This window comes from Passer montanus, unplaced genomic scaffold (genome assembly GCF_014805655.1).
Source record: "Passer montanus isolate IOZ18808 unplaced genomic scaffold, ASM1480565v1 scaffold36, whole genome shotgun sequence".
Taxonomy (NCBI): domain Eukaryota; kingdom Metazoa; phylum Chordata; class Aves; order Passeriformes; family Passeridae; genus Passer; species Passer montanus.
Window position 1 is genome coordinate 5,766,939 of NW_024368374.1, and position 21,093 is coordinate 5,788,031.

General features: G+C 40.2%; 1 protein-coding gene across 1 annotated transcript in view; it reads left to right on the plus strand.

The window, feature by feature from the left end:
- The first annotated feature begins 904 nt into the window (after nucleotides 1–904).
- Nucleotides 905–21,093, plus strand: part of GTF2F2 (general transcription factor IIF subunit 2) — an 80,590-nt gene continuing 60,401 nt past the window's right edge. Inside the window, exons 1-5 of the mRNA XM_039716785.1 lie at nucleotides 905–1,152; nucleotides 7,215–7,288; nucleotides 7,782–7,800; nucleotides 8,568–8,712; nucleotides 16,019–16,057. Of these exons, the coding sequence (XP_039572719.1) occupies nucleotides 1,087–1,152; nucleotides 7,215–7,288; nucleotides 7,782–7,800; nucleotides 8,568–8,712; nucleotides 16,019–16,057 (343 nt within the window). The 5' untranslated portion in view covers nucleotides 905–1,086. The remainder of the gene's footprint in view (nucleotides 1,153–7,214; nucleotides 7,289–7,781; nucleotides 7,801–8,567; nucleotides 8,713–16,018; nucleotides 16,058–21,093) is intronic.

Genomic DNA, 21,093 nt, shown 5'->3' on the forward strand with positions numbered 1-21,093 from the left:
TGCCTCCTTTCTGCAAGTCCCTTTTCGTGGCCTTTGGGCCCTCTTTCACAGGAGTGCTCCCCTAGCCACCGTCTTCCAAACAGAAAGGCACTGTCATGGTAGTGCCTCCTTTCTGCAAGTCCCTTAGATCATTTACATGCTGCTGTCTTTCTTCAGCATGCTGGGAAAACTCTGCTGGTACCAGGAGGGAAAAACTTCCTGCTCTGCTCTGCGCTGGTGCTGCCTCACCCTGAATCCTGTGTGCAGTTTTGGGTGCCGTGGTGTTAGAAAGACAATAAGCTATTGGAGAGCGGCCTAAGGAGGGAGATGTCGATGGTGAAGGGTCTTGAAGGGAAGCTGTATGAGGAGCAGCTGAGGTTGTTTGGTCTTGCTGCAAAAAGTGTTAGAAAGTGTTTTGGTGTTAGAAAGACATTAAGCTGTCGGAGAACAGCCTAAGGAGGGCAATGACGATGGTGAAGGGTCTTGAAGGGAAGCTGTATGAGGAGCAGCTGAGGTTGTTTGGTCTGTTCAGCTTGGAGGAGACCGAGGGGAGCCCTCACTGCAGTTACAGCTTCCTCGGGAGGGAAAAGCAGGGGCAGGCACTGATCTCTTTTCTCTCATGACCAGTGGCAGGACCCGAGGCAATGGCCTGAAATTGTGTCGAGGGAGGTTCAGGCTGGGTATCAGGAAAAGGTTCCTCACCCAGAGGGTGGCTGGGCACTGGGACAGGGTCCCCACGGCAGTGGGCACAGCACTGACAGAGCTCAAGAAGCATTTGGACAATGCTCTCAGGCACACGGTGCGACACTTGGGCATGTCCCGTGCAGGGCCGGAAGTTGGACATGATGATCCTCACGGGTGTCTTCGAGCCCAGGATATCCTGTGACACTGGGACTTCCTGCGGCCACCACGGATTCCCGCCCCTTCCCACGCCAGGGCGGGGACCCGAACCCGCGGCCCCGACGCAACGAGGGCCCGCCCCGCCGTGCCGTGCGAGCGGAGGAGGTTTGTCCCTCCCGGGCCGCCGTGTGCCGGCTGCGCGCCGCTGCCGCGCTCGCCGCCTGCTCGTCTCGTCCGCCGCCCGGCCCGGCCCGGCCCGGCCCCGCCATGAGCGACAAGGGCGAGCTGGACCTCACCGGCGCCAAGCAGAACACGGGCATGTGGCTGGTGAAGGTGAGGAGCCGCCGCCGCGGCCCCGGGCCCGGCCCAGCGCGGCCTGTGGCAGCCGCGTCCCTCCGTTCGTGGCCGCCCCGCCGTGCCCCGGTTGCGGCCGGGGTTGCCCGCGTCGGGCTCGCCCGGTGGCCCGGGACAGCCGCTGCGCCTGTTCCCCTTCCCGGGGACAGCGCGGGGCTGGGCCCCGCTGCCTGCTGAGTAAAGGAGACTCGGCAGGGAAAGCTGGGCTGCCGGGGAGCTCTCAGAACGCTGGGGGCTTGCAATGAACCTGAAAGATCATTCAGTCCCAGCCCCCCTGCGCTGGGCAGGGACATCTCCCGCTAGACCAGGTTGCTCAAGGCCTTATCCGGCCTGGCTTTGAACATTTCCAGGGGCATCCACATGGATGGGGCATCCACAGCTTCTCTGGGCAGCCTGTGCCAGTGTCTCACCACCCGCACTATAAACTTGTCCTTGCTAGTGGTTTGTGAGGAGCAGCAAACATGACGGTGTAACTTTTATTTCCCCAAAACTTTGAGAGTTGGAAAAAGTTTTGAGTGTGCCCAGATTCACGTCCTGACTAAAAAACTGTGCACATCCAACAAGGAAAATAAACACTGGTGTCTTGTCATTACAGCTCCCTTTAGTGCTAATGAAATACAGCTCTAGTGGAGGGCTGTGAAAAGGTAGTGAGGGTGTCAAACCAAACCTGTTTGGTGCAGGGCCACACTCCAGTCTGGTGCTACCGCTAACAGGCTGGCGCTGCTCTGTTCCCTGGAGTCTGTGACTTTGCTGTCAAGACATTTTGCTGCCAATACCAGGGATTGTTTCAGAAAGAGGAACTTGAAGCTGATGGGGGAGTGTGTGCCCTGCCTGCTTCAAGTCCCCTCTGGTGTGCTCCTGTTTTTTTAGACTTATATTTATTGTCTCTCGGGAGGAGCAGTTCCTTCCTCCCATTTCTCCTTTAGGAATAGGTTCAGACCATCAACTTGAAAGACCCTGTAGGGGCAGGGTGGTACCAAATACTAGTCCTGGGTGGTGAGAGGGGTGTAACATCATCATGCTTCGGCTACCAAAACTTCTTACTGTGCCCCTTAAAAATGGCTGGGGATTTCAGATTTGCTTTGCTGTGCATAATTTTTGGTGGGCAGGTTGCTGCATCTGGCTTCCTCTTCTGTACTGTGTCCCAAAACCACAATGAACACTGTGCAAGTGCTCTAATTGCAGTAGCTCTTCCTGGGTGCTGTCAATGAATGCTGGCAGCAGAAAGCTGCAGAACTGGATCATGACATGCTGAGTGACAGGATGATAAAGTGGCAGATGAAATTAAGAGTTGAGAGATCTAATCTGGTGTGCATAGAGAAGGACTATCCTAATTATATGTACGCAGCAGTTGGGTTTCTGCTGGTTGTTTTCATTCAGGAGGAGTGGTTTTTTCTGTACCTGGAGATAAATTTATAAGAACATGTCAAATGAGCAGAGTCAACATTGGACATGATTACAAAAGACACAGAAAAGAGAAAATATTACTGTGCCATCATGTTGCCTCTATCTGGAATGCTCTGTGTAGCCATGGTCTCATCCCCCCTGCTGTGGAATGTGTACAGTGGACCTGGGAACAGTCCAGAGGAGAGCACCAGGTCTGGTCTTGGCAACAGGGAATGATGGCTGTGGAGGGAACTCCTAAATGCAGTGTTACCTTTTACCTGGCAAGAGGATTAACTTGGGAATCTTGTAGATATCTGAAGCAATGTCATGGATGGATAAGGAAGAAGTGAATAGGCAAAGGTGAACAGGAAAGAATCGGATCAAACCCTAGAATTAGAGGTGTGTCAGATTAATTCATTGGTGGGGCTCAGCATGAGCAAAGGAGGTACTGTTGTGCACAATGTGTAGTTAAATTTTGGAACTTCTTGCAGTTAGAAGTTCTGAATTTCAAAACTTTGCAGAAGCTCAGACACAATTAGTCAAATTCAGGCAAGAAAATTGAATTGAGAGATTAAAAAGCAATATGCTGCCAAACCCCATGTCTGCTAAAACACCCTAGAAATTAGAAGAGCAACTGGGGAAATAAATTTTCTTTGTATGTTCCTCCTGAAGTGACTGCCAATGGCTGCATTTGGAGACAGGACACTGAACTTGCTTGTCCTTTAGTCTGGTACAGTGTGATGTTTCCTGAAGCAAGGAATTTTCAGGCACATTTGTTCTTACAGTTGGTGCCACTCTGTTTAATGAGAAAACAGGACTGAAAGGAAAGCTGGAGTATTACTCTTCCAAGTAAATGTTGATGTCGTCCTTCATGCATGTGTTCTGAACTTACGTCTGTCTTCTTGTATAGTAATGTTAGTAAAAAATATTGAAAAGATGCTAACACTGATAGACCATAACATGGGGTATGCAGGATTTTATTCTTTGATTTCTTTTGGAATTGAGCTTGGGAGCAGCCACATCTGTTAGGAGGACTTCCAACTCAGTGGCAAGGCAGTGCATAGTACCTGTATTCCATCTTCACTAGCCCAGACAACGAGGATGAATTTATCCTTCCTTTGAGGGAGAGAGCATTCAGCTCTGATGGAATAAAAAAACTGGCTTATTTGATTTCCTTTTAGCATGCATTGTGCTAGCACAGGAAGTGTTCCAGAGAGACTACTTAACAGGCAATAAAGAAATGTAGTGATGAGTGTTTTAGAAGCATGAGCAGTAAAAGGAGGTAGCATAAAGAGAGTGAGTTGCTTTAGTACAAATCCAGAAAGCCACTAGATTTTTATTTCTGTGTTTTCAGTGTGTTTTACCTCTTTAAAGTAGAGAAATAGTGAGAGTATTTGGTTATGTACTTGTGGTAAAGCGAAACCCATTTAGTGTTAGCCATTAGAATGTTAATCTCTTTCTCTCTGAGTGTGTTGGTCAGGTTTTTGTATTTAATCTGCTGCATGGTTCTATAGCTAGAAAGATGATATCTTTATTTAATTATTTTTTCTATGTTCAAAGAAAAATTTAAACATAGAATCTGACATCAGCCTTAGTTTCTGTTGTATGTATTGCTATATAGAGAAAGAGCTAATTTAGTTTCTTGCAGAAAAGTGGAAGTAGTGTGTTACAGAGAGGGGCTGCTCGTGTGCTCCCTTCTGAAGGGGGCTAGGAAGCTGTGCCCAGGCTGAAAGAGGAGTGGGGCAGGGTCCCTCGTGTCCTGCACTGCCTGTAGTGTGCCTGCCGTACTGCAGCCTGGGCAGTGCTGTGGTGTGAGTAGCAAGAGGAGAACAGCTTTAAGTGATGCTCCTTAGTACATCAGATTTGTTCTAGTGATTAAGCTCAATGTTTTCTTTTTTGGAGAGAAGAGTGTCCTTACCTACAATTCCCAGAATAAAGGCCACTTGTCCTGAAAGGCTGCGTTCAGCTGCCTTTCAGTTGGGCAGGCACTCTGTCCACAGGTCGCTCTTTCTGTGCATATGTGGTTTTCAAAATCCTCCTGTGGGATCTGTGAAAATTCTGCCCTGTAAAAACAGGTTGCTGTTGTTTTCTGTGTTCTTTCAAGGATTGTTACGACTTTGAAACCTGACTCTTCACAATAATGATTATGTTAAAGTTAAAAGAAAGATGCAAAATAAGACGTCTATTGAAATAAATGGGCAGGAGATCTTTCTCCTTTTTAATGCCTTTATTAAGAAGAATCAGCTCAGGTGGGGAGAAATCGACGGGTCGCGCCCACACCGCCATTGCTCCCAGGAGTGGCACGGAGAAGGAGGGTGATGCAGCTTTGTCCACTGCTCTGCAGACAGAGCTGGGTCCTCACGGGAGAGTAGCAGATTCCTGGTTTTTTGTCTAACACCCTGGGGCGTCTCTTTAATCAACATCTTTTCAGGTTAGGGTGAGAAGCAAAAAGGATCCAAGCAGGTACGGGACTACGCTCCCATCCTTAGACGTCACTTAGGTCACTTGTTGGCTCGTAATTTTAGGGGTTTTTCCTGGGAAAATTGTAAAAATTCAGGGCACAATGCATTTCTCATCTGCATACTGGCTCTGATGTCACTCCTATTTTCCTCGTACCTGGAGAGTCTGTCCCGTGTCCCTCCCTGGCAAGCGGCCAGCATCAGGGGGACAATGGTTAATCACCAGCCATTAACAGGTAATTGAAGAACTCTTCTTTAGGAGTGAAAATAGCTTACAGCAACTGGTCTGACTTGTTTTTTAACTCTGCAACCTAAAGACTTTCTATTCATAACATCTATGGCATTTAAGATTGATTTAGTCTTTCCTGATTGTTGACGTCATTAGCATGTGGGTTTGTGAGTAGCACCCGGTTTTATCCGAAGTACCTATGGATAGCTGGAAGTAATCCTTTGATTACAGCCCTTCAAAACCCTTTGTCTTTCTCTGCATGGCCCTTGACTGCAGGTAGGCCAGCAGAAAGATAATTAAATGCACTCTTTAAGACTTTCCCATGCAGTATGATTGATCTGCAACGTCTTAATCTGACTTAATTCCCAGTCTGAATATATTACATAGCAAGTCAATGATTTTAACACCATAAGAGCCCTTCACTCCTTGTCCACTCATACTGAATGGGCATCCACCTTATTATCTGGCAGTATAAACAGAGATGAGGTGCAATCATGTAATAATACTTCTGTTGAGTAGCTGGAGCATGTCATAACATTTATATTGACTTTAGGAAGAAAACAGTATCTGATGTGGCATGGAATCTGCTGTAGGAAGTTACCAGTTTGGAAATAGATACATCAATAGATTGTGTCAATTCATGGCTTTCTGTTGTGCTTTTGTGGTATTTTTGACCAAAGTTGTCTGAACTTTATGGGAATCTGGACTACCATTTAGTTTGTCTGAGCAGTTGGAGGCATCTGGATTTTGTAGTTATTCTACATGTACTTCATGGGGTGCTGTGAGTCTAAAGCTAAGTGCTAACTAAGCACGAGTTCTAAGACCTGGAGTTCTTGAAGAACTGATAAATGCAAAGTTAGTGTTTATTTAATTTGAGCTTCAGGAAGTTAGGAGGTTGTTCTTTGTCAGCAAGTTATTGGAACAGGCTCTTTTTCTCCCCAGCTTGGCTTAGTTTTACTCTATGCAAGACAAAAATTAGGCTTCAAAGTGCTTCTTTGCTGCTTGAAACAGAAAATGCCCCAGGCATAGCTTAGTGTATTTCTCTTTGTTACTGGCTGTGCCTCACACTTTTTCTATGTGGGCACAGATGTTTTCAGTAGCTGTGGACTGTGTGAGCCAGGACAAACTTTGCTGTGGTGGTAAAGAACATGGCTGTAAGGTTCTGAGGAGTGTGCTGCTTGCCAGAGGCCTTCATTGTCCTTTTTGAGCCAAGGTCACCCAATGCTGCAGATACCACAGGCTTTGCAACTGCAGGAATTGGTGTGTAGGTGAGGTAACAGAACTGCAGCAGCTTTTAATTCTCAATTTATGCTGGTCTTGTTCCTGTCTCTGGACTAATCACTACTTTGTGCTGCTGTTCTGGAAAATGGGTTGGGGGGCTGCTTTGGTTGTTCCACCTGCTAAACACAAAATCAGCACAGCTAAAATGCTAAGGAGACCACAAAGATGATCAGAGAGCTGGAGCACCTCTTCTGGGAGGACAGATGGAGAGAGCTGGGTCTGCTCAGCCTGGAGGGGAAAAGGCTCCAGGGAGACCTTACAGGTGTCTTCCAGAGCCTCAAAGGGGCTGATGATAGAGATGGGGACAGACTTTTTAGTAGCGCCTGTAGCAGCTGGACAAGGAGTAATGGTTTTAAGTGAAAGGAAGGAGGATATACACTAGGTATGAGGTTGCCCAGTCAAGTTGTGGTTGTGGCATCCCTGGAAGCATTCAAGGTCAGGTTGGATAGAACTCTGAGCAAACCAATCAAGTTGCAGATGTCCTTGCTCATTGCAGGGAGTTTGGACTAGATGTCTGTTAAGGCCCCTGCCACCCAAAATCATCCATGGCTCTCTATTGTCTACTATATTTAGCTCATACTTTATTCTGAAGTGGTCAGGGTAAAAGCATTTAAAGTATTTACCCATACACAGTTTGTATAGAATTTTAAAATCTGTTTTTCTTGAAATCTGTTTTCTTCTCTTAGGTCCCCAAATACTTGTCACAACAATGGAGTAAAGCTTCAGGAAGAGGTGAAGTGGGAAAACTAAGGATTGTCAAGTAAGCCTTTATTCTGCATTTACTGGTTACATTTCTTAGAAGTTACCTGTGTAAAATAAGAATATGTTGCACCTGTTCTAAGACATAATCCACTTTCTTGCCAACAGTGTGCATATTTCTCTGATACATGAACAGTGTTTGCTTGTGTAGTGATTAGGAATATAAATTTTACAAAATTATACTGGGGAGTCCCTCTGTAGCATTACATGAAGTTTGATTTCCTAGGTTTAAGAAAACCTAATTGCAGAATTTGCTTTTATTTACATGTGTTATTTTGCTGCTTCTGTTCTCTCTTCATGCTGACTTTTCCCATTTATTCTTGGGCATAGCATAACAAAATATTGAATAGCTCAGGAGTGAAGATGAATAACAAAACTAGAATTTGAATTTGCTTTTTTATCAGGAAAGCTAAAATTGAGGAATTAGGCTATGGAAATGTTGTTAAATATTTTTTAATATATATTTAGTAAGTATTAAATGTTTTCTTTTTCAGAAATCAAGGAAGAACCGAAGTAAGTAATTGCTAAAGTTTATGTTTTGAATTCTAAAAACCGTTTAGAACGTGCTGGCTTCTAATGTCACATATTTTTTGTTATACCTCTAGCGAAGTGATATACCACAGAATCAGGAGAGAATTCTGTTAGTAGCTCTGCCCATAGATGCCCGTGGGACTTGCGTCAGGTCTCTCTGTTCCCTCACTTTGTTTACCTTCTCTTCAGACACTTTGAGATGTGTTAGTACAAAAGGCTGAGGAGGATGCACAGGAAAAGCACGTGGTGCTGGTGTGAAGTATCCCTCTTCAAGCTTCCTTAGCTTCTCTTTTGAGTGTACACTGTGAACATAGCAAGGGAGCTGTGTTTAGACCTCTTCTGGGCTGTCTGCAGTTCCAGAGTCCTAGGCTAGTAACACTTGTTGTGGCACTTCAGCACTTTTCCTGGAGCTCAGCTGGCTGTGCAAAACATTTTTTAGCACTCATACTGAGCAATGGCTGAAAACCTATTATACCATATATTTTAACAAGTAAAATCAAGTTGTTCTCTGACTTCAGGAGGAGGCAATTTACAACTTTTTGAAAGCTGAGTAAATTTTATTAAGTACATGAAAGCTTTGAATTCTGTATTTCAACAAGAGATCAGTGTGGAAGGACTCTTACATCACCCTTTATTTTTGAAATAGAAATATGCTATACTACTTGTGTTTTCTCTTTTTGTTTCCCCATAACCCGGGAAACAGTGTAATGGAGTCTGTTTGGTAACACTGTGGCAATTGTGACTGTTAGGTGTCATTTACTTTGAATGAAGAGCTTGCAAGCATCAGTGATATTGGAGGAAAGCCTGCTTCAGTCAGTGCACCAAGGGAACATCCATTTCTTCTGCAAAGTGTGGGAGGACAGACCTTAACAGTGTTCACAGAAACTTCAGTAGGTAAGTTAGATTTAAGGTTGTTATGACTTTACTGGTATGTCTGCTTTCAATAAACTCAGTGCTGTAAAAGACAGAAGACTCCTAATTCAGATTTTTGCTGTTTTGTTTTTTTCTGTGTAGATAACACTGTTGTAATTTTTTGTGTCTCTCTGTTTACTTGGTGTGCTCGAGCAACTGATTGAAGTTCTCTGGGATTATCATGTACGTTTCAGCTCTGAGTCTGCTGGAGAGAGCAGGGGGAACGTGGAATGCAATAGAGTGCAGTACATTGTGTACGTTCTCCTTTAGGGTTTTGACTGAAAAAACATGGTTTTGTGTTCCTATGTGTGTTTTGTATGAACCAGTATTTGGTTTTTTCTCCTTGAATTGGTCTCTGCTGTGCATATAATTTCATAAGAATGATGATTTTTCCTCTGTTCATCATTTTTATGTAATCAATTTAAAATTTTGCATTTCCCAGCAACTTGAGAAAGTTATTTGAGGACCATGGATTACTGAATAGAAGTTATTATTTTAACTGGGAGCAAAGGGTGGTTAGTTACATGAGAAATTAAGAGACAGTTATTTGAGGACTGTGGATTTACGGAATAGAAGTTATTATTTTAACTGGGAGCAAAGTGTGGTTAGTTACATGAGAAATTATTGGGATGAAGTACTAAATAAGCATGGACCCTGTCAAAATTGTTTTTGCTTGATATTAGCAAGCATAACTTGCAGTCAGTGAGTTTTCCTGAAGCAGACTTAAATGCAAAATGGCTGAAATCTTTAGATATTGCGTTTAAGTTGGTACAGTGACAGTACAGTCAAAACTGTACTTTATTGTGCATTTCTTGCTTGAATTTTTTTTGCTTTGAAAAATGAACATGACACAAATATTCCAAATTCCAGTCAGATTCTTTAGGCACCATGTTTCTGAGGTTACACTCATGTGCTTAAATGTGTAGGCACGTTTTGAGCTCCATGTCCATTTTCAACAAATTTCAAAGTGAATTATGGCTAGTGGGAAAACAGGTGTCTGAAGGGTGGACTGTACAGATGTCTCAACTGAAAGAAAGGCTGCTGCTGTATTGGATGCCAGAAAATCCCCATGGAGAAACCCACTATATTGACCATGAAAAAACACTCAGTAAGAACTTACATACCTTTGCACATCAGTTGATCCACAGTAAGGCAATAATAAGAAATTGAAATCCGTTCATTCCTAGGTTCACAGGTCAGATATTGCGTTTAAGTTGGTACAGTGACAGTACAGTCAAAAATGTACTTTATTGTGCATTTCTTGCTTGAATTTTTTTTTGCTTTGAAAAATGAACATGACACAAATATTCCAAATTCCAGTCAGATTCCTTAGGCAGCATGTTTCTGAGGTTACACTCATGTGCTTAAATGTGTAGGCACGTTTTGAGCTCCATGTCCATTTTCAACAAATTTCAAAGTGAATTATGGCTAGTGGGAAAACAGGTGTCTGAAGGGTGGACTGTACAGATGTCTCAACTGAAAGAAAGGCTGCTGCTGTATTGGATGCCAGAAAATCCCCATGAAACCCACTATTTTGACCATGAAAAAACACTCAGTAAGAACTTACATACCTTTGCACATCAGTTGATCCACAGTAAGGCAATAATAAGAAATTGAAATCATTCCTAGGTTCACAGATCATGATGAGTCGTCATAATTAGCATATTTTTTTCTGAAAAGCATCTTGTCCTTTTTCTTTTTCGTTCATTCCTAGGTTCACAGGTCATTATGAGTCTTCATATTATAATTAGCATATTTTTTTCTGAAAAGCATCTTGTCCTTTTTCTTTTTTTTTATCTGCACCATGTAACACAAGCATCAGTGTGAGTAACACAAGTTTGAACCATGGGCCAAAGATTAATCTGTCATGGAACTGCAGATGTCATCTAGAAGGGCGCAAATGAGGAATTAGGCAATGAAATATGAATAAAAAAAGTGCTTCATGCATTATTGCCTTCAGGCAGTACCCTTACTGAGGACTGACTTAAATCGACTAGAGCAAATGGCTTAAAGCAGTTGGGTTTGTTTTGTACAAGGTAGAGTGGTTTTTTGTGATTGTGGGTTTGTGATTTTTTCGCCCCTCCACTGTTTTTTTGGGTGCACTGAATATCCTAAGATCTATTCTCTGTGTAGTCCTTTAACCCTGGGATCCTTACATTGGAGGGACTGTCTTTTTAGATGGCTTTTCTGAAATATGCTGTGATCTTGGAAGATGCTGTAGGCAGTTTATATATTCTGGATAATTCAGCACTTCACATTGACTCACCAGGTCATTTAGAGCAAGCAAAAAAGATCAAATGTGACAAGTAATTTAATACTTTCTGCATGATGTAATTTCTAGTCTTCTGAATGGATTTTCTGTGGGTTTTGTTTTTAACTGAACTATGCTTCTCCTACTTGTAGTGTTGGAAGAAATCCTTCAGTTCTTTCCTTGTAAATGTCTGCATCTCTGGTGGTCCCGTATTTCTTAATGGACAGCAGTAGGCTCTCCTAAGTTACAATTTATTGTGTCCAAAATGTAATGAATAGTAGTTTCTTGCTCTTCTGCAGTGTGTATCTGAGCTAATAGGAAGCTTGGTAAAGTGGCTCCCATCCCAAATACTGTTAAAAATCTGTCCTGGGCTGGCTTTCACATGTGCTGTGTCCTCTGCTTGGATTAGCTCTGGGATTTCTCCCATTTATTTTCTTTTCTTTTACTTCTTCTGTAATTTGAAATAGTCCCAGTGAATAGTGCTGAGTACTCTGAAGGTGGTAGTTGCAAAGTATCTCCCTAGTTCCTTTGCAAGGCTGTTGCAAGTGTGGACATTGCATTGTCTCCATCACTGAGGCCTGTGGTGGCGTTCTTGAGCAAAGCTGGTGGGAAGCATGGCTTCTGTCATGTCTGCAGAGGGATCCAAAGCACACTTGTCTCTTGCTGTCTAGGTCTTGCTGTCTAGGCTGGTTTTGGTGTTATTTCTGCATTAAATATGAACTACATTCTGTTCCATAAACATCACCATATGTACATCAACAGTTGCTATGCTACAATGCTATTTGTGCTTCCAGTCGTTTTATCTCATCTTTGTCATCAGCTATCATAGCTGTGGTTTTTGGCGGGTGAAAAACTGAAGATTTTGCATATATTTTAATTTCTTATTGAACAAAATTAATTCTTCATACGTGCATATAGCTAGAAACTATCTAGGGGCAGTTCATGAGCCTGATACATAGGGGATATTTGGTTAAAATAGTTTTCTGCACTTCCCAGTGGCACACACCCTAGCATAAGATAACACTCTAATTTAACATTTTTTTCCTTCATTGAAGGAATGGTGACACACTTTTGTTAAACATTTAAGTGCAAACTTTTCTGATTATGATTATACATTACTTTCCTTACTGCTTTAATTGCCCATTGTTTAATTTTTCTGCCAGCACATAGTTTAGGTTTGCTGGATCTTAATATAAATAAAATTGCAGCTTTGTTAGAGATAATGGTAAAAGTTTCTTATTGAACTGGTTTTTGGAAAAATGTGCTACTAATATGACTTTTGAAAACGCAGACCTTGGCAGGCAATTGCATCCCAGACTGTAAAGGACTGATGGGTGGAGGAGAAGATTTTACACTGTAGACACAGCTAAAGTGTAAGATATTTCTGTAAAGTAGGATGAGATGATTCACTTTATTTAAATTTTGAATATATCTTCACAACTCCCCCTTCACAAGTGGGATAGCCGTAATGCCTATTTTTGCATATTTAAATTCTTTCATGCTCTTTCTATCTTACTGAAAGTAAAAAGTGTTCAGAGAATTCCATTGACAGAACACATATCAGAGCTTTGCTTCTGAGCAGCATTCATGCATGGATTGTCCCACTGTTTCATGCTTCACAGAACATTGCTGGCTTTTAGTATTTTGTTTTTCTTCAGTTCCTGAGCCTTCTCTCTTTCAGAAATTCAGTTAGTGACACTCAATTATTTTTTGTGTTCTTGTTCAATAATACACATAACTCTGCCTATGCACCCAAGAACAGCTCCTTTATTCCCACATTTCTTGAAAATTCTCCCATTGTTTTGAATTGTTGGGGTTTTTTCCTTTACACAAAAGCTTCTCAGGTATGAAAGGACCTTTTCTGAATTTGTACAAGAATCACACCTACCATATAGCATACAATTTGCAATTGTATTCCAGTGAAAATGAATATTCAGAGGTTTTTATTCTGTATTTTGTATATATGTATTTTTAAATATCAGCTATGTCCAGCCATTAAAGAAATGTGAAGGGAACAAACTCTAATAAAAACCTTTCATTAAAGCAATTACTACTTTAATTACACTTAATTATTCTCAGTAAAATACAGTGTGCTCAGAATCTTGATGCCTTGTAATACTGTTTCAAATTCTATTAGATAAGTGTCTGAATTCTGAAATTCCTCATTAAACTGTTATTTAGGAAAAAAACACCCTCATTGTTCTGCCATTTTAGGGCAGCCTGATGAGGAGTTTTGATGTGTACCTGTCTACGTTAACAGTACTTTCCAATTGTTTCTGTTCAGGCTGTCACTTAACCACATATTCAGTCTCCAGAAGATTTTGGGATCTAACCTAATGCTTCTTTGTTCTGTTTTGTACTTCAGTCTTTTCTGGACTGTTAGCAGAAGCAGAAAACCTATCAGCAGCCTCATGATCAAAGTACTAGAAGCAACAGCAGCCTTTCAAATCTATGGCATTTATGCAAATTTCCAAATATTTTTGAGAATCATAAAGATAAAACCCTTGATCAGAAAGAGAGAATTTGAAGCTCAAGCTAGTTTAATTACAGACATCATTTTGATGGCTCAAAATTTTGTGTGTATTATTGAGACATACAGTCCATTTAGAAAACAATTGCAGTTGCTTACATCATACCCCTTCTCCATCTCAAAAAAAAAATGGAAATTATATTTATTTAATTACTTATGCTTGTTGGAGAGTTTAAAAAGTACTGTAAGCAGGTTCAGTTGGCTGGCAGGGATAAGCTAATTTTATTTTCATTGCTGTTATTAAAACTATAGACTGTGAATTCCTGTACAAATTTAAACAATTGAGGGTGTAACTCAAAATATATGGTCTGTTAGAATGGGCTCTGTGTGATGGGAGTAGTCTTTTTGCAAACTTAATTGATTTAAAATACCTTTTGTTTCCAGTCTCACTGATGTATGTGTAAAAAACCAACACCCTGCCACCACCCACTACCACAATGACAGCAAAAAACCCACTAACATCAAAAAACCCCAACTTTTACCAATCCCAGTCTGTTGACATTTGTCAGCTCCTGCATGTTGTAGAGGAGGCTGAGCAGCTGTAGTCTGCATTAATGAGATATATTCAGTAGACATATAGACTTCAGTAAACTTCCTTTACCTTCTTCATTATATTAATGCTGAGAAGATTTTTAAAGCAGAACTTGTGACCTAATCATAACAAAACTGAGTTGTCTAATGATGAGGAAGAAAAATGCCACTTTTTTGCAAGACTTGAATTTTGTCTGTTTTTTTGTCTCTGCTGTTAAGGGCAGATACAAACACACACACTTTCCCTGTAGACGTGAAGTACATTTATTGTTATTTGAATCAGAGATGCTCTTAGCAATGTTCAAGTGTGATGTCTTTGGCAATAGATTTGGAGAGGTAGCTCTGGTCTTCTATTGAAACTGAATTGAAATTGAACAGCTTTAAATCCAGTTCCATCTCGCTTCTCAGTTCAGACAGGTGTTTGTATCTTTGTATGTTTGTATGTTCTTCATTTCATCCTCTCTGCTTCTTGTGTGTGTACTGAATGTTTCCTTTGTTAAACTACAATTGTTTTATGTCATGCTGTAAATGTGCCAAATATGCACAAAAAATTACATCAAGGAGAAAATACCTGATTTTCTGTGAACAGGCTATCCTGGATGTACGTCTGAAAGTTGGCAGGGATCTTTACTCACTTTGTGAGTACTCATGGCTGGGAAGGGGCCATATAATGATTGTTTCTCATAGAGAAAGCAGGTGCCTTCAGCTGCTGAGACTAATGACAGCCACCTGGTGTAAAGAAAGAAGGCGCTCTAAGATACTGGTTTTTATGTTTGCATTTAGTCCTCAGGCTCTCAAGCCATCTCAATGAGAAAAGAGGGGCAGAAGCCTTCAAAGCCAGCAAGAATCAGTGGCAAGAAAAAGATTTTCTAAAATATTTCATGTTTTCAGTTCTTTTAATACCCAGCCTGTAAATGGCAGAAATTTTCAACCTAACTGAACTTGAAAATTACTCTCTGAGTTAGAGCAGTAATTCACTCTTGCCTGTAAGTAAATAGCCTGTAATGACAGCTGTAACTTGCCTGAGTTGAAAGCAAAGGACAAGTATGTTTTACCACTTCTGTGTTTCAGGGGAGTGAAAATGTTCTTTTTGTTCTCTGCATCAGAGGATGCATAAAAAGAGAAATATAGGAGGAGCAGTCAAATATAATACTGACAAATTAATGGAGAGGTTTAATCATACAGGACTTGGTAAGGGTTATAACTCAGGTAGGGGTTATAACTGAGTTATACTGGCAGCCATTCCTTGAAATGTGGGATTGGAATTCCTTGCAGAAAGCTGCTTCTGATTCTGACTCTGCCATTCACCAGTGATAATTTTTTAGCAAGTCAATTTGCAACACTGTGTCTGTTTCATACATATGATTCTCTGCTACATGGAACAGGAGGTGTTTCTGATTATTTGTTGTACTTGACAAGTACAAATACTTGAGAAAAAATACCAATGGGCTATAGTATCATTGTAGGACAAATAATCAGAGAGGAAAATCTTGAAGAAATAAATTCTTCCATGGCCTGTAAAAAGGGTAGAGAAGAGGTTGATCAAGATCAAAAAATTACAAAATGCCAATTAAATACGTTCTCTTGCAGAACCCTGATTATTTTTGTAATATACAAAAATGTTTGTCTAGGCTAACCAGTGAGATAAATGAATAATGTTCATTTCTTGAGCATAATCCTGCTACTGATTTTGTATAAACATGTAACTTTGTTCTCGCAGAGCTCAGTCAGAGGTGCAATAGAGTTTCCTCATTTAAGTTGTAAGTTTGGGCACTAAAGTACTTTTTCTTTTGTTGCTCCTGGTAGCAAATTATTCCTCAGAAGGTGTATTTATAAGCATTAATAAAATCCAGTGATTTTGATTTTGTCATAATTTATCATTCTTTACTTTGCATCCCAGTTGTTGGATGTAATTTCCAATAATCAACATGGAAACATTATGATTACTTTTCTGTTTGCTTTTTTTTTTTTCTCAGAAAATCAATCAGAAGAAAAATCAGAAAGCGGCAGTGCTGGTAAGTACAGACATTTCCTTTGAAACACATAAGAAATTACTTATTACTGCACATTTTCAGTTTTGCATATTAAGAAATTGGTAAATTTAAAAAAGTGTCTTTTTTAATATTTTGTAGAATGTCATAACATTAAAAAATAACTTCATAACTGTTTATCTGCTCTGCCCAAATGTTTAAATTATTAATAGTTTTTATTTAAAAGAAGGGGAATAAAATGATGAAGGAGAGCTTTAGAAATGTAATGTTCTTTGCACTGTTGTTTTAGAGTTTTTATTTGTTTCTCAACTTTTTTTTGTTTGTTTGTTTCAATTTATTGTTTGTCTACCTTTAGTTTGAATTCTTTTCTTTTGGTTGGAAAGTTTGTGACACATTTCCATATCTTTTGTTATTTGATTCCAATTACATAAACTAAGCAGTCATAAAAATAGTCCATAAAAAGTAGTATTATCTCTGGTGCACATGATTTAAATAGTACTGGGACTGGAGTGCACTTGTTAAGTGGTAATGGCACAGATAGGAGATGGCTCATGTGAAAGATGTGAAAGAGTTTCAAACTCCTACTTTTCTTAAAAGCATTTCCTAAACAAAAGTCTAATGCTAGTGGGTGTTTAAAATGTCTTCTTGAAAGTACTTCTTGGACCCTTAAACATGGAGATGTCTGCTTGTTCTAGTATCTGACTTCTTTGAATTGCTTTTCAGCATCAAATACTGTCAGAAGTGTGTAGTTTGTGTCTGGCTAGAGGTAGGGTTTGGGTTTTATTTTCTGTAGCAGGGAATTTTTTCTAAAATGGAGATTCCTTCTATTACTCTGGCCTAAGCATGTCAGAAGACTGACGTTAGGAATGTTATGGTCTGCAGACTTGTACTGAATGCAAGTCTGTACAGGGTGTGTTTTACAGCTTGCAATTCTTCTTATTTAATTGGTAAAACCTGTTCACTGATTCTGTGTGAATCGTGGTGCAGTTTTAAGATAAGAAGGGATAATTCCTAGAGATTGGTATTTTATACCACTACAAGAGATTCACTGCTATGCAGTGTCTCATGTAAATCAGATATTGAGATTTTAGCTGCTAAAATGAATCAGAATTCCTATACTTCCATTTAGTTGGTTTTGTAGTTGTAAGGGTGCACTCTTGGTTTTGTTTTGTTTCGGTTTGTGTTTGAATGGTTGAATTGTCTGCTGTTCACTTGGTGTCTCTTCTGTGTTCTGTGAATGTTGTGTAAGATGGCCACGTGTTTAGTTGTTTGTATTTTTGCTTCAGCCAGAATAATGAATTACTGTGGTGTGAGCTGTTTAAATATGCTGACAGGATAAGTTCTAAGCCCATTTAATGGAATCAAACTGGGTAGGGATTCACTCTGAGTGATGGTAGTTGCTTACCCTGGGGCATGTAAAGGAGGTCTCTCAGCCATCAGTTACACTTTGCTTATTCACTTTTTTCTCAAAATCATTATGGAACTCAGATGGCCTTTTCCAAACTACCTCTCAGGTAATTCAGGATATTTAGTATTTAATTTTTTCTGTTAATCTACTGTTTCTTGGCCTACATCAAGTACTTTTGAGGCAAAGATGATGTCTTTTATGTTTTTATTTAGCATGTTAGCATAACAAAATCCTTTTGGGTCTTACTGAATTAAAATATGTAAAGTTTTTCATAGTAAGTAAAGAAAGTAAATGAGATATGGCATTCCAAAACCATTTGATTTACATCCTTAAAAGATGATTACATTGGCAAGGTGCTGTCAAACTTTAGAATTTATGTCGTAAATCCTTAGTATTATGTATGATATCTTTAATCACATTTGTTGTTGGGATAGTTGTAAACCACCTAGAAAGGCCGTGACAGTGTTGCTACTCTACATGATGCTGTTTGAGAGAGACTGTGAGTGATACTGGATCACACCAAAGTTGATCTGGCTGGTGTGCTGTCCTCAGTGGTGGTCAGCAGCACATACCTTGGGATGAGAGTAAGAGCAGTGTAGGAGCATAATGGTACCTCCCCAGGATACTTCTCATGGAATCCTAGAACAGTTTGGTTTGAAAAGGACCTTTAAAGCTCACTTAGTCCAGCACCCCTGCAATGAGCAGGAACATCTCCAGCTAAAACAGGTTGCTCAGATCTCTGTCCAACCTAATCTTGAAGGTTTGCAGAGATGAGCACCTTCCTCCTCTCTGGGCAACCTGTTCCAGCTTCTTCCAGCCGTTAGTGATTCACCGCTCAGGGAGTTCCAGAAACAGAAGTTATGGTATTTTACCTAACAGGAACCTCATGGATTTTTCTTCTATGAAGTGTCACTGTTGTTTGAGCCCATGTAAAATCTTTAGTATCCATAATATCTCGAATGATGTTAACAGCAAAATATTCAGGAATCAAGACATATGTGAGACAAGTTTCCTTAAATTAAATTTGAGTTCCTTTTGCATTTTATCATTTTAGATCAGTTTTTCCATACAGAAATCTATTTGTTTAGAGCTTGTGATAAACAGTGCTTGGTGATTCAACTAGTGTTGTTTAGTGCCTGAAGGCTGGTTTATGCTAAAAGTGAAAGGAGCAAATGATACACTAAGCTACAGGAAAAGAGAAATGAGGATTGGCTTTACTTGGTCCTATATAAGGATGAGCAAGCGATTTAAATCCAAATATGTGTATGTGGCTCTTGTTTGTTTATGACATCGCTTGCACCTACCTGAAAGTGCTGTCAGTGGTGACAGAAGCTGTGAAAACCAAGCATTTGTGCCAGTATAAAGTGTGACCTGCTCCCCCCCCAATAAAAATACTCAGAAGCTGCTGCTGTGAGCCTGTGTAGTCTGCTGAGTATGATACAGTAAAGAAATGCATTCTCATGTAAGAGCAAATTCAGTTAGGTGCAGTCCTTGTGGAAGTGCTTTATGTGGAAGCTGCAGGGGCAGCAACTGAGTATTTAATGTTGCCCAAGCTTTGAGCATGTAGACAGACAATATAGGGTGAAATTAGTATTAAAATGTTCCCAAATGTGACTGCAGACACAAGTATACAACACTCAAACTGTTTGTAGATACCACTTCCTTAATTTCTTGATATTATAGTAAAAAAAAAGGATTCACATGTTGATTATACATATGTTGGAACATTTGAAACTCATTGTAAATGTGATGATAACCACTGACCTCCATGTGATAAAATCAGCCATTTTTTGGTAAAGACAGAGACTTCTTACGGTATAACATGGGATGGTATAAAGCTGCTAAACGCACATTTGATTTTATCTTCTTTCAAGCAATGAACCTATATTAGTTGAACTCCAAAAGCAAAACTCTAACTGAAAAATGATTGTCAGGAGGAATAAAACAGTAACTTTTAATTTAGTCTTATGGTATAACATGGGATGGTATAATTAACATATATTAGTTAAACTCCAAAAGCAAAACTCTAAGTGAAAAATGATTGTCAGGAGGAATAAAACAGTAACTTTTAATTTAAATACTAGCTTGCAGCTAAGTTTTGAAGATCATTTAGATGCAGATTCTGCCATGTTCAAGACACAGAAACAGTTTTTGTCTTGGAGATATAACTGGGTTTGTTGGCAGATAAATACAACACAGCTTAAAATACAAGTTTCCCAGTGGCTTTCCAGAAGCCGTAATCAGTGTGAGACTTCATTGGTAGCTGTTGAAACACACAAAGCAATGATTTTTGCTTTAAGCTATATGTAGTCAAGGCCTGTGGTACTGGTTATAATGAATATTGTGGAAGAACAGGGAAGGTGCAGTGGTACAATAGCAAAAGGATATGGATTTAATGTAGGCCACCATTAAGTGAATTTTCTTGAGAATTTGTGTAAATGTCCTTGGTGCCCTTAGAGTGTGGCTATTTATTTTAGGATATTGTATGAATAGTCTAACATGTATGTCTGAGCAAACAACACTGTTCTTATTATCATACGGGTTCTCTCCTGAGAACAGAACTTGATACAAAACAAGGGGAATTAATCCCATGACCATATTTTGTCCTTTTATGATGTCCATGTGCAGCTTGTAGAAGTAGTGAATAAACAGAAGTGTGCTTTTGGCTTGTACCAGAGTTCTTGGTTTTCCTTATGACTTGAGGAATCCCAGGAATCTTAGCCATGCCGAGCACTGCAGATCATGACTTCACAAATTGTGTTTGTCTTCTGTGAGGTATTTTGCTGATTGTTGCAGTTCACCCACCTACCAGCGTTTGATGGGTTTGATCGCATTTGATGGGTTCAGATTTTTGGAGTATTGTGAATTCAGAGCCTTGAATGATGGATCAAAGGGGCAGAGGAAAATCAAATGTTTTCTGTCTTGGCCAGTACAAGACTGACATGTAAGACTTGCAGGAGTCAGTTTCAAAGTGAATAAAATGAGGGAACTCTGTGGGCAAACCCAGAAATCATAATCTTGACGTGGCAGAAAAGTTACAGAAGTGGACTTTTGTCGTCATATGGAAGGCGTAAGATAGCCTACATGTTAGATTTCGGTTCTGTTGGGAAAGAACTTTATTTGCTATTCTTTTTAGAAAAAGTGTTGGAAATGTCATAAGACCTGGCAGTGCTGCAGGCCTTAGATAATGTTAGTATTGATAAGACTTCTAACCTCAAGAGTACCTTTTCCTCTCTTTAGCTGATTCTTATCAACCTGGCTGGCAGGACCTTTAATTTGTCTCCTCTGAGACTACCAGTTTCAGTACTGAGAAAATGTACTGCTTTATCCCTAATACTTGCCAAAGGCCTTATTTAATAGTAGAGAGGCAATAAATGACCGGCTTTGGTGTTACAGTTGCTTGTTCTGTTTACATTTTTTCATGCTTAGCCTGTTCATTGCTAGTTTGTTTGCTTATTTTTTCTTCCTGATTGAGAGAGTCTGTATCCACCTCTGACCTGTTTTTTTTTTCACTTTATCTTTTCACTATGGTACAAAATCAGGAATCTCCTAGGAGCTAACCAAATAGCTTTCTGTGGAGCTGCAGCAGGAGATTTGTAGCTTGAAATTTGCTATTAACAGTTTTTTTTTAAAAGTTAATTCCTCTGACTTC